Source organism: Malus sylvestris, chromosome 7, assembly GCF_916048215.2.
Source record: "Malus sylvestris chromosome 7, drMalSylv7.2, whole genome shotgun sequence".
In the NCBI taxonomy this organism is placed as follows: domain Eukaryota; kingdom Viridiplantae; phylum Streptophyta; class Magnoliopsida; order Rosales; family Rosaceae; genus Malus; species Malus sylvestris.
Window position 1 is genome coordinate 13092185 of NC_062266.1, and position 13739 is coordinate 13105923.

Consider the following 13739-nt stretch of genomic DNA (forward strand, 5'->3'; position numbering starts at 1 on the left):
TAACATTATCGGGATGGTGGAAGCAGCTTATGATCATTTTGCGTCAAATCCTAAACAATTTGAGAAGTTGTTAGAGGATGCAGAGAAGCCTGTATACCCTGGTTCAAACTTCACAAAGTTATCAACCTTGGTCAGATTGTACAATATAAAAGCAAAGAATGGGTGTAGTGATAAACTATTTGCAGATTTACTAGAATTTTTAGGAGTTTTGCTCCCACAGAAGAATGAAATACCCCCCTCTGTGTATGAAGCAAAAAAAACATTGTTTTCTCTCGGAATTGAGTACGAAAAAATACATGCATGCCCCAATGATTGCATCCTATACAGGAAAGAGCATTTAGATGCAATTGCATGTCCTACATGTGGTTTTTCTAGATGGAAGGTTAACAAAAGTTCTAGGGAGCCTAGTAAGGGGGTACCTGCAAAGGTACTATGGTATTTTCCCCCTATTCCAAGATTTCAAAGAATGTTTTATAATAGCAAGACAGCAAAGAATTTGATATGGCATGCCCAAGATAGAGAAGTTGATGGTAAGTTGCGTCATCCGGCTGACTCTCCCTCATGGAAGCTTGTTGACCACATGTGGCCAGAATTTGGTGATGACCCAAGAAATCTCCGACTAGCAATTTCAACAGATGGGATTAATCCCCATAGTGCTTTAAGCAGTAGATATAGTTGTTGGCCAGTGATTATGGTCACTTACAACCTTCCACCATGGTTATGCATGAAGCGAAAATTTATGATGTTAACACTGTTAATATCCGGCCCTAAGCAACCAGGTAATGATATTGACGTTTATATGGCACCACTTATTGATGACTTAAAAACTCTATGGGAGATTGGTGTTGAAACTTATGATGCATACAATAAGGAGAACTTTATGTTAAGGGCTGTGTTATTATGGACCATCAATGACTTTCCTGCTTATGGAAACTTATGTGGGTGTAGTGTGAAAGGATACTCTGGATGCCCTATATGTGGTGATAGAACATCTTCTAAATGGCTAAAGTTAGGGAGAAAGGTAATCTTTACTGGTCATAGAAGATTCCTACCACAAAATCATCATTACCGACAACAAAAAAAACCATTTGATGGTACTCAAGAGTTTGGGTTAGCTCAATCTCCGTTGAGTGGGGAAGAAATATTGCATGAAGTTGAAGGAATCAAAATATCATGGGGTAAGAAGAATGTAAATCTCCTTGGAAAAAGGAAGGTGAGGAGTGGAACAAAGGCAAAAGTAATTGATAAAAAGGCTGATGCTCAAACTCGTTGGAAAAAGAAGTCAATCTTCTTTGATTTACCATATTGGAAGTCACTCCATGTTCGACATTGTTTAGATGTTATGCACATTGAGAAAAATGTTTGTGAGAGTATCTATGGTACATTACTTAACATTCCTGGAAAAACAAAGGATGGCGTCGCAGCCCGGAATGATCTAATTGCTTTGGGTCTACGTACGGATTTGGCACCAAAACATGGAAATAACAAAACATTTCTTCCCCCAGCACCTTATACATTATCTAAGGCTGAGAAGATTTCAGTTTGCAAAGCATTGTCCCAACAGTAGTTGATTATTAATGAAATATTTTTTTAAGGTACAACAGTGCAAGCTCGCTATAGACACTGCTAGTAACATTGTTGCATATGGATCAGTCATTCCATTAGACGGGCCAATACATGGAGTTCCACTTGGGCCTATGAATCTACGTGTTTCTATTGATGTAGCAATTAAAGAAGATGTTCTTCTTCCAATACCTAGTTGTGAAGCTGTGAATATCAAACAAGCAATTGGGAGTCACGTAGCTTGGCCACGGCATCTTGTTGTGACAAATGATGAGGTACTCCTACGTCATTTTCTTATGAATATGTGGAAAAAATTATAGTACTAATATGTCTCATTTCACTATATTAATCTATCTATGCAAAGTCGAGAACGAATCCTCCCCTCAGACAAAGATCCCAAAAACAACCTTTGGCTTTACGTTCACTTATGCTCATAGCTCAAAACATGCATAAGGATGTTACAGTGCCTATCATCATGGAATCTGATCTATTTGGAAATGAGCACACAACATTTATTGGTGGAGATGACATCATTCAATTTTGTTCTATGGCTGAAATATCGACTGTTTGCATTTCAATTTACATCAGGTTTGACATAATCTTAAATTTATATACAATACAATCTATTGCATGCAATCCACATTGGGTAATGATAAGATACTAATTGCCTCATTTTTTTTGTAGGCAACTTTGGTCAACGTTGAAGAAGAACAATCTTGATGGATTGTTTGGATTTGTAGATCCTGGCAGAATCTCTCAAAAGGCTGGCAGAAAGGAACAAAGATCAAATGCACTGGCTCTTAGATTACAGAACTGCAAAAAAGGACAATTAATTTTTGCTCCGTATAACAAAGGGTTATTAGTACTATGTGTTTTGAATTTTTTGTTCCTAACAGATCAGTAGTTGACCATTGTGTAATAAAGAATGCAATTATCTATGTTTTGTAGGTTTCATTGGTTGTTGGCTATTATTGACCCCTATGAGGAATTAGTGTATTATATGGACTCGCTTAATTGGATACAGATAGATCCTGGAATGAAGGACATTGTTGAACTGTAAGTATTTGGATATATGTTTGTCTTTATTTCATGCATTTCAAGATTTGTATATATTCATGTGTTCTTATCCTCTATGTGCAGAGCACTGAAGATGTTTAAAGCTCAAAAGGGAATAAAGGGTCGAAAAAACATCAATTGGAAAGTAGTAAAGGTAAGGAACATTGTGTTTTGACTTTAAATTAATCTGACTAACTTACATTTTATTCTTTTTTATTTGTATATGCAGTGCCCTTTGCAAGAAGGAACTGTAGAATGTGGATATTATGTGATGAAATACATGAAGGAAATCATTAATGATCCAAACTGCTCAATTATTACCAAGGTTAGTACTACTATTACAAAGAGCACTTAAGCGGGTGTATTCGCTACTATCTTATTAGTATTAGTTCTTTGTAGGTAATTTATAGTTCAGGCAAATTAATTTACAGCTAACCATGGTTTTTACTCAAATCATTGGCAACCCATGAAGGAAATCGGCATAACTGAACTAAATTACTTGAATGTTCACACTATTGATGATGAGATGGATTGTTGTTAGCGTGATTTGTAGTGTTTAATTAAAGTTAATTACAATAGAAATTGGAACTTTTGAATCTTCCAAAAGATGCCCAATTGGATTTTAGCTCTTCAAAACCATCCTAGGTATTCGTGTATTGAGTTGATTCAAGTCATCAATGAGTTTGTTTTTTTTTTCTTGTCTGGATTCAGATTCTAATTCTTGATTTTTTTTTTTTGTCTTCAATAAAATTGTAATGCTAGTCTATCTTTTGTTTACGTTTGAATGTGATAAATAAATAGGTTCAGAGCTGATTTTGTTAAGCCATGTTGTGTTTGAGCTTGGTGTTATTTACCATCAAGATGAGGCCTTTAAAGTTTAAATCTTTTGCTAGACCGCTTGACGTTTTATTAGCTCTATACCAAGTGGAAAAAAAAAAACACATTAGCGAAAAATACGACTAGAGAACCCTTGTTCTTTCTGGGCTAGTTGATGCTAATTGACCACCTCCTTATTAGTTAAATGATTGAAATTAGTTTTTGTCCTGACATGTTCTCTTTGGTTGTGATTTGTTGCAGTTCAAAGAAAAAGCTACATACACTCAACATGAAATTGATGCGTTAAGAATAGAGTGGGCTGAGTATGTTGATGACTTCATCCCAATAGATGAAACACTAGATTAGCTGGTTTGTGAAATTTTAAATTAAGTGAACTTATAGTTTTATTTTAGTAGGAAACTCTACACATTATATTGTCTTTTGTAATACTTTGGTAGTGGATGAATTACAAATTTATGAAGCAATACTGTTTAATTTGAGGTAAATATCTTGCTTCTTGGATGAATTATGTAAGTCTTCTTATATGTCATCATACATATTTTAGGACATGTATTGAATCGTTTATGACACGCTTTGTGTGTCGTTGGTAATATTCAATGACACTGCAGTGCTATGGTAAATGACGCTATACAGATGTCATGTTTACTATACCATGACGCTCATTCCTCTGTTTATGACACATATTCTGCATCTCAAATTGAAATAGATGACACGCGTTTTTAATTCAATGACGCTTGTTAGGTGTCTCTAAAAGCTATACATGACACTGTGTGTATGTCATGATTAGTATATCATGACGCTTATTCCTATGTTTATGACACTTATTTCATGTCTTAAATGGTAATAGATGACACAAGTTCTTAATTCAATGACGCTTGTTAGGCGTCCTTAAAAGTAATACATGACATTCTTTCAACGTCATTAAAAATATCTTTAATGACACCCACAAAGATGACGCTAAACCCTTGTGTCATTAAACTTTTAACATGACCCATAAAATGCGTCATGTATGTAAAAATTTGTAGTAGTGTCACTTGGACTCCTTGTGAACCCACACTTGTGCAAGTGAGAGTTATTCTCTTCATATCAAGCCCTTGACACTTGTTTGACACCATATAAGGCTTTCTTGAGTCTATATACCTTATCCTCAGCTCCAGCAATCACAAAATCCTCAGATTGGTCGACTTTTTACCTAATCTTGCAAAATGAAGATTTCCCATCTAACTAATACAATCTCCAGCTTTTATGTGCTGCCAGTGCAATTAAATTTCTTGATTGTGTCTAACCTTGCCACATGAGCAAAAGTTTCATGGAAGTCGATCTTTTAGCCACCAATATTTCCTTGTGTTTCTGTATAGTTCCATCCAAGTTCAACTTGGTCTTGAACACCCATTTGATTCCAACAACATGCTTATTTGATGGTTTGTCCTCCAAATCCCATGCTTTGGTCTTCCCAATCATTTCAATCTCTTTATTTATTGCTTTTTTCCAAGCACTATTAGTTGTCGCTTCTTCACATCTCTCAGGCTAAATAATGCTCAAATTACATCTAACATATACACAACTGAGTGTTTTCAATTTAACTGGTGTAACTTGGACTACTTGATTCTCTAAACTCATACTGTGAGTCAACAAATATGTGTTGCTGAGAAGTACTCCCTTTAACTGAATTTCTCTCTTAGTGGTCACTTGAATTATCTCAGACTCTTTGTACCTCTAACTCACATCCAAATTCAATGAAATGACTCAAGACATCTTTTTCAATTTTCCAGTCCCAAATGTAGCAAAACATTTTGAGGTGCTTGATTCCTGGCTTTCTACCACTGAATGCCTCAAACGGTGTTTTATCTTCCATTACTTTTGTTGGACATATGTTGAGAATACACACCGCAGTATTAACTGCTTCTCCCCATAAGAAGTAATGTAATTTCTTGCCAGGAAGCATACTCTTAACCATTTCAACTAGATCCTATTCTTTCTTTTTGCAACACCATTCTATTGAAGAGAATAGGCCACTGTGAGCTGCCTCTTAAATCCTAAATCTTCACAAAACCCTTAGAACTCCATAGAAGTGTATTTACCATCTTTGTCCCTTCTCAATTTCTTGATTTGATAATAGCTTTGAAGCTCAACCATAGCTTGAACCTCTTGAAGGCTTCAAGCACCTCGAGCTTGTGTTTCAAGAAATACAACCAGCACATTCTTGTACAATCATCTATGTTAAGAAGTATGCATTTTCACCAACTGTTGTGACCTACATAGTACCACACACATATGAGTGTATCAATCCAATTGGATAACTTGCTCTCCAAGTTACTTCTCTACTGAAAGATGTTGTTTCCTAGCTACACATCCTTCACATACTCTATTTGTTTCTTTCAATTTAGGTAAGCCATAAGCCATTTCCCTGTCGACTAGAATTTGCAAACTTTGAAAATTTAGGTAACCAAGCCTTTTGTGTCATTCTCAAGCATTCTCTTTAACAATGGTTTTCAATGCAGTTGGATTCATATCTTCCATTATTAGAGGGAAACACATATTCGTAGTCATTTGTACAGTGACCACATAATGTTTTAATTGTTTGTCTTCAAATACTCTAACCTTGTCATCTCCAAATAACAGAAATTCTAACCATGTTGCATTAATTGTCAAACAGTTAAAAATTTGTTATCCAACATCGAAATTAGCATCACTTCCTTGATGTTCCTAGTACCATTTTTGGTCTCACTCACCAACATCCATTTTGCAATAGCTTGTAGAATCTGTCAAATCCTTATTTTGATCCTTGTACTCACATTTCTGTCCATATTGATCAGAAATGACTTATGTGATGTCATATGGTTACTGCAACCACTATCAATGTACCACACATGTTCATCCTTAACAACTGATGCAGAATTGTAGGCAAAGAACATATCTGTTTCTTCTCCAACCTCTTTGGCATAGTGAACCTACTGCACTGCTTTGCTTCTACAGTTCTTGGAAATGTGACCAAATTTGCCAAACCAATGGAATTTTGGCTTCCCCCTGAACCAACATTCACCATAGTGTAAATTTCCACAAGTCCTACAAACTCTACTTTAAATTATCCCTATTTCTAGTATTCTTCACAACTGCATTAGTCTTCTCATTAGGCTTCACAAATATCTTTTTCTCCATGTTCTTTCAAGGCTTCTTGCCCTTGAAACAACTAGCATGTGAGCTACTCTTTAATTGAATACTAAGACTGTTGAAGGCCCTCTCATTCACATCTCCATCAACAACCTTTGTTCAAAATCCTTGAGAGTTGCTATAAACTATGTTGGATCTACCTCACTGATTTTCTTAGTTCCCTCAATCACAGACACTATATTCTCAGATGTTGAAGTAAGACTAATCAATAACTTGTCTACAATCCTCTTTGAGAATTTTTTGTAAAACCATTTTGTGAATGACAAAGAATTATGCCAAGAATAAATGAGGGAATAATTGACTTGGCAATTAAGTTAATGAAATCTCTAGGACTCTCGGTGCCTTAAGGAAATAAACGTATTGGAGTCCTAATTAAATGCAATCAATTATGGACCTTTATTAAGTAAATACAAGGAATAAGAGTCATGATGGGACTCTAATTGTTTTCATCCTAATGCACCAGAAGTCATAGTTGCATCTAGTGAAGATTGAAGCTCGAAGCTCAGCTTCAAATCTGGCCATTTCTTCCTTAAATTCAACTGAGTTCTTCATTAAAATTCCAATAACTAAATCGCAGATCCACGCCCCTTGATTCAAGTCGAATCAGGCTCTAAGACCATGTTAGTGTTTGTATTTGTTTGTGGATTGTTTTGGTAGAATTTGAAATGAAATTAACGAGAAATTGATTAGCTCAGCGAGCTGGAGTTGTATAGAACAATGAAGGAAGAAAGGTGGAGTATGTTGGTCCTAAAAAAAGGAAAATAGCCGTTACAATTCCTTCACACTTTCAGCGTGTGTGTTTGATCAGGTGCATATCGCACACTCACTTAAAACACACTCACATGTGCTACGACAGTTAACACAATACACACCCTTAAGATGTTATAATCCAAGTCGTCTATTACAAAGCTAGAAACATGAATTAAAACCCTGAAATGAAGAACTTTAAAGGATGAAATCTGCTATAAGGGTTATACTTCAATAGGAACTTCCATGGACCCTGCCAAATGTTTTCCAAAGACTTTTGCACTCACATTAAATTGAAGGGTGTCCTGCAAAGTAGATATTTGCAGTCCACTTTCATTATCCACAAAATAAAAGCTTTCAACTTTCAAACAAACCACACAACAGAATTGAAAAACACAAAAGAAACTAAACGAATTAAACAACTCAAGCATAAACCCATCAACACACATGAACAATACCAAAATTACAATCCCTATCCGTCATAGAGACAACCTGTGCTGTCTAGTTAATGGGCTGAGGGCAGAGCTACTAAATTGCTGATGAGATAAAATCGAGGATGACGAAGATGATGAGAGAACCCAGAGTCCAGAGTGCTGGGAAAAATAAGAAATTGTGAATTTTATCATCTAAAAATCATGATTTTGGGAAACTAAGAAGGAATTTGTGAGACCAAAGGAGATGAGAGGTCAAGGGGTGGTGAGAGATGAAGGGAGATACAAAATATTGTCCCGTGGAAAAATTTGACTGCCACATCTTCATAAATATGGACTTACATTTGCCACATCATCAATTAACCATAAATTTGACAAAAAATGTAAACATGCATGATATTGCAACTAAATGGTAACTCCTTGTATAACATTGTAAAGATTTAAAGATGACATATGAGGTTGCAATTCACCCACACCTGAGGTTGAAATTATAATTTACCCTAAAAATTTTCATTAAACATTAATAAAACTACATATGAAACCCTATAGCATCTTTGTAAATATATGTTTTAAAACCTCATGGACTGTTATCAAACTCAAAAGGATTTTCTGAAAACACGATAAAACTTAGGAGTGTTAGTGAAATTAACACATCGCAAGTGGTGATGTATTTACCTGGTAAATAAGGTCTTCCTCTTCTTCCGAATGCAACTAAAGTTCGAACTTTCCCCCTTCCTATTTTATTTTAAATACAAAGATATATTTACATTACAGTGTTGGGGGATACATTGGTATCAAACTCATGAGGTTGAAACCTAAGATTTATAGAATAATACCATTAAATCGTAGTACTAAGAACCTCCCCCTTCCCTAAGTATAGTTTAGAATAGTACCATCCCATAGAAAAATCACTGGTTCAACGGCCACCACCACCACATACTTAACTGAACCACCAATAGAGATAGACCGCATAAAGACATATAGCGGAAAATCCATACTATAAACAAACTAAAATATATCCAAAAGGGAAATAACAAAAGAAATTTAAAATGAATTGTCTGCAATATGTACATATATATATATAAGTACAAAACATAGCAAGAACAAAAAAATTTAAAACATCCAACCACATAAATTTTAAATCTGTCTGCAGCGCCACAGTTGTTCGTATCGAGCCATCTACCATCTTGCTAAATATTCTTGATTTGTTCGCTTGCCAAAGTAGGAAAAGCGTAGATCCAACAAGATGATTGGATTTGAGACAAAGAAGAATTAGAGGGAGGAAGAATGTCACACTTTTTTTAAGGTAATAAAGGATTTCATTGATAACAGACCAAAAGAAACCGAAAATAACGTGGCCATGAAAAAACCTCATCCTAGGTAAGCCAGGAAAAACCCCGAGGGAGGAAAAAGAGCCGCCCATGCTAGAAACAAAAAAACATATCACATTACGTTATAATCATTAGACAAACAACTCATTAATCATAGGGACCGACATCGTCTGAAAATGATACACCTTGATGGTTAAGACTACAGTGAGCCACCCGATGTGCCACCACATTTTGCTTGACGTGGAACGAAGTTAACAGGCAGCTGATGAGAACGAAGGAGACAACGAATAACATCCGCAAAAGCTTCCTCCGCTGTAAAATAACATCTTCCCCATAACCGTCTGAACAACATTGGAGGAGTCCGACTCTAATGTTAACAGCAACCAACCAACATCCACCGCATACACAAGGCCCATTTTCATTGCGTACTACTCCACTGCCAAAACATAAATCAGACTTGGTGCATTCATCGCAAACGAACCCACCAATATAACCATCGCTCATCACTGCACCCACACCATGATAGCCACTGTACATATCAAGAGCACCATCCGCATTAAGTTTGTAACCACCTATCTCCGGAGGGGACGTCCATTGCAATTAATATAGGAGCTAGAAAAGAAGACCTCATATGAGGTTGATCAAGAGCCTATTGAATGCTTTCCTCATAGTTTTTCACCAAACAAACAATTTCCACTACCTCCGTATTCACATCTCGAAGCCACAAAGAATTGCGAACATTCCACAATGTCCATGCACCAATAGCAAACAAACACTGCTGTACATGGTTTAGAACATTCCAAACTTGCATCACCCAATCACATAAATTAGCCGCATCCGGGAAACCAAGTTTCCTCCATGCCTCTTGGTTTACTGGACATTCTCAAAGTGCATGATAACTACTTTCTGCCCTTAGATGGCATCTAAAAGACTTGGGCGAGTCGACCATTCTCCGCAAAAATAAAAAATGCAACTCTCGTATGAAGGATATCATGTGCAACTCTCCAGAGAAGATGACAAAACTTTGGTGGGATCTTTAAGCTTCAAATATACTGCCATACTTTAGATATAGGAGACCTTCCCTGAATAGAATTAACTCGTTCCACCAAATTTCTACACTCAATAGCAGCCTAGTGTCCACTTTGAACGATATATCGACCATTTAAATTGAAGTGCCAAATACAGGGATCGTGGTTTTCCCCCAACAATTGAATAGAAAGAATAGCTTCCGCTTCCTGAAATTCAAAATTCTCATAAACCATAAGAATATTCCACGAGCCACTTGCTATCATCAAATAACACACACACACACACTTATCTAACAAAAGTGTAGGAACATAATTCCCCATAAAAAATAAAAAATAAAAAATAAAAAAAATAAAAAAAGCTTCCCTGGCACCCAAATTTCTCCATAAATACGATGTCTTGCCATCTCCTGCTCACCACCTTAGCCCCAGTTTTAACAATTCACGACCCTACGAACATCTTAAGCACTACTCCTCATTTATACGTAGTTATGGCCTGATAGACAGCTTCAATGAGTACTTCTTTTCCTCCAATAGACAGTGATAGAACCCCACTTCTACCTTTACCCAGATGTAAGAGATACTAACAAGAACACTAATACAATCAAATATTCATTCACCCTTACATCTACACATATCTCAGCTTTATATAGCTGGTTGCAGGCTAAAGATCTCCAACTCAACAATTGAGATACCTGGGCTAACTAAATTATGCCACTTGGCATCTTAACATTACCCCTCCCTTAAAAATCAACCTTGTCCTCAAGGTTTTAACTTTGGAAATTCCACCAGTATTCTTTTGATTGATATGGTAGTGGATCGAACTTGAGTAACACATTTTATCAAACAGGTTGAAAGCAAGAAAGGTCGTCTCATCATCCAACCCAAAGGGCTTTGCTGCCTCCAAAAAATCGTCCTCAGTAGATGGCTGTCTCCAAAACATCGTCCCCAATAGACTTCAAATTAAAGAGGCCTGGACTAGATGTCCTCCTATGTCACGAATCAACTCATGGAAGCTAAGCTTCAAATGCACAATAGTACCATTTTTCATGACTTCACCATTACAAACAAGACATTTAGAACTCCGAGCATTTTTGGTCTAAACATTCGAAGTAAAGAACCCGCGAATATGTGTACCCCCGGTGTCAGAAATTGGCATATGATAGCCTAATTGAAGATCACAATCATTTGTCGAGTAAATCGAAAACCTTTTCGTTCTTCCCAGCCAAATCACTCCCAAAAAAACCCAAAACTTTCTTGAAATTTGGAATTGGAACGGAACAGTGCAGATCACCATCGTGGTATTTACCGTAGTCGCGAACCTTTGTGAATTTCTTCAATATGGGTTGTAAACAAGGACGAGTCTTGGGCTTGTATCTCAGACGAAACGGAGAGAAGAACTCATATGCTTTCTCTCGGGCCTGAATCTTTTCCTCATGGAATGATTGAAGCTTGAGAACGACTTGATTCGATTTAACAACAGATATGTGAGAAGCCATTTTGATGAACGGCGAATGCGAATTGGGACAGGAATAAGGATACCCAATGTTGGGGCCAAGATTAGGGTTCATCCTTTGACGAATCTTGGGATCTGTATGCATCAGTTTTGATGAATTGTCGCCACCTGAAGACCCCCCACCACCCCTCGCAACGAGACATTGGAGTTTCTGTAGAATCAATTCATAGTTGGACTTTATTTCGTTTGCAAATCTGCGAACGTGGTTTCTGAATTCTTCACACGAGACTCCATTGCTGTGTGAAACTACAAAAAAAATGAGCTTTCGGTACAAAACAAATGACACAATTGAGAATTTTATGTCAGTTTGATCACCAAAAAGCTTAAACAGTTCTCATTCTATAGAGGGCATCATCTATTGTGCCCAATGTTAAAAAAAGCAGACACAAAACAGTAATGGGCACGGAAACCGTGCCGAATGGGGTCAAATGACAACTTTTTTACTGAATATGGGCACAAAAAATATTTTGTGTCTATAAAAATTATTTGTTAGAGGCACTATATGTTCTCAATATTTTAGCCTCAAAATAAGTTAGCAATAATGTTGTTCAAATTTTTTTTTCGCAAGAGCCGAACCTCAGATCTCTCACTTATAAGTAAACAAGAATACCACTACACCATAATACTAAATGACGTGTTTTAGATTTACAAAGGATCATTTCCAGGTGCAAGAATGTTTGTTAGATTCGTATCTTTTTTTAGTTGCTTTTTAGATTGTTATCTTCCTGCATGTTTGTTTTTTATACTTGGTGATATGGTTTTTGGTTTTATAGCAAGTGTTTATTTATTTTTTTTAATGTATTAAAAGTCCTACCTGCAGTGACTCATGACCAACAATTGTGCTCTTAGGGTCGGTCTCTGTGCAAAATTTAGTTGGTCTTCAGATAAACAAATGAGTTAATAATTGTAGATTCCTTTTTATGACACTAATGATAGAAATTATGTCCACTAAATATTAATAAATAATCAATCACTTTACTTCTCATTGGGTCTTCAAATAGAGAATATATCTTAATAATTATAAATTCCTTTTTTGACACAAATGTTAGAAATTGTGTCCAGTAAACATTAATAAATAATAAATCACTCTATAGCAAAAGAATATGTTGGCACAATTATGGATTTGTGCCTTTATTCTAGTATAAAACATCCACACTTCCTTACTAATTTGTATATGGAAATTTAGAAGGTTGCTTCATACACTTGTGTTTCTTTTGAATTTGATCAAGTTCTACATCATTGAGAATGGCGGACAGGCAATGTCATGGAGTTAGAATTGGAACCAAATCTCCAACATCACATTCTTCTATTGCTTCCAACATTACAACAACAAATTCCACAACGAATCCTCTTGCTCAACGTCCACGACAACTTGTTAATGTCGGGCGTCGTTCTATTGATAATCAATACATTCTTACTATTGTTGCTGATGATCGCCTTGGCTACGTATTACCCTCCAATAACGGATGTGTAAGCGCACCTCAAGGACGTGTATTGCCAGCATGGGCAAACCCAGGTAGGACAGAACAATACCCTGTCAATTTGGTTTCTGTTGAAACAACAACTGAAGAGTCTACTAGTTCTATCATTATTAGTGAAGAACCACGCACTTATCAAGCACAAATCCGTCCTAAAGGCCTATCTCTCCCACAGATAAGCCATGAAATATGCATAATGTTACATTTGAGATTTTAAGCAGCGATGACAAGCACAATTAATATATTTTGTATTATGTTATATTTCACTGGTGTGTGAAAATATAATTATCTTATGCTATGCTAGACTCCTCTTGGGTCCTTTTATCAACTTATGTAGTATTACAATATAATAACGTTTTCTTTCTAATTGGCCCATGATATAGATACTCTCAGCATTGTATATTTTTTTGTTGACAATTATGTTTCCCGTCTGGTTCATACAGAAAAAGAAAAAAACAGAGAAAAAAAAGAAAAACGAAAAGAAAAAGGAAAAAATAAATAAAAGAACAACGCAAGCCTTTTATCTTGCTAAACACAATTAACCCTTGATAGAACTTCAAAATTAAAACAAAATTGGACTATAA

The 13739-nt window shown here is 36.1% G+C and overlaps 1 protein-coding gene across 1 annotated transcript; it reads right to left on the reverse strand.

The window, feature by feature from the left end:
* Window positions 1-9094: 9094 nt before the first annotated feature.
* Window positions 9095-10175, reverse strand: LOC126630355 (uncharacterized). The gene is made up of 2 exons (XM_050300447.1): window positions 9322-10175; window positions 9095-9229 (listed from the first exon to the last, which is right to left on the reverse strand). The coding sequence occupies exons 1-2, from the start codon at window positions 9671-9673 to the stop codon at window positions 9177-9179; spliced, it is 405 nt and encodes a 134-aa protein (XP_050156404.1). The 5' UTR covers window positions 9674-10175; the 3' UTR covers window positions 9095-9176.
* Window positions 10176-13739: the final 3564 nt, after the last annotated feature.

Bases quoted from the DNA above. Each gene is read 5' to 3' on its own strand.
- LOC126630355 (XM_050300447.1), bottom strand. From the start codon at position 9,673: ATGTACAGTGGCTATCATGGTGTGGGTGCAGTGATGAGCGATGGTTAT. The intron at 9,230-9,321 runs GTGTATCATTTT...TTTTGTTTCTAG, and splicing joins CTGTAGTCTTAACCATCAAG to CATGGGCGGCTCTTTTTCCT.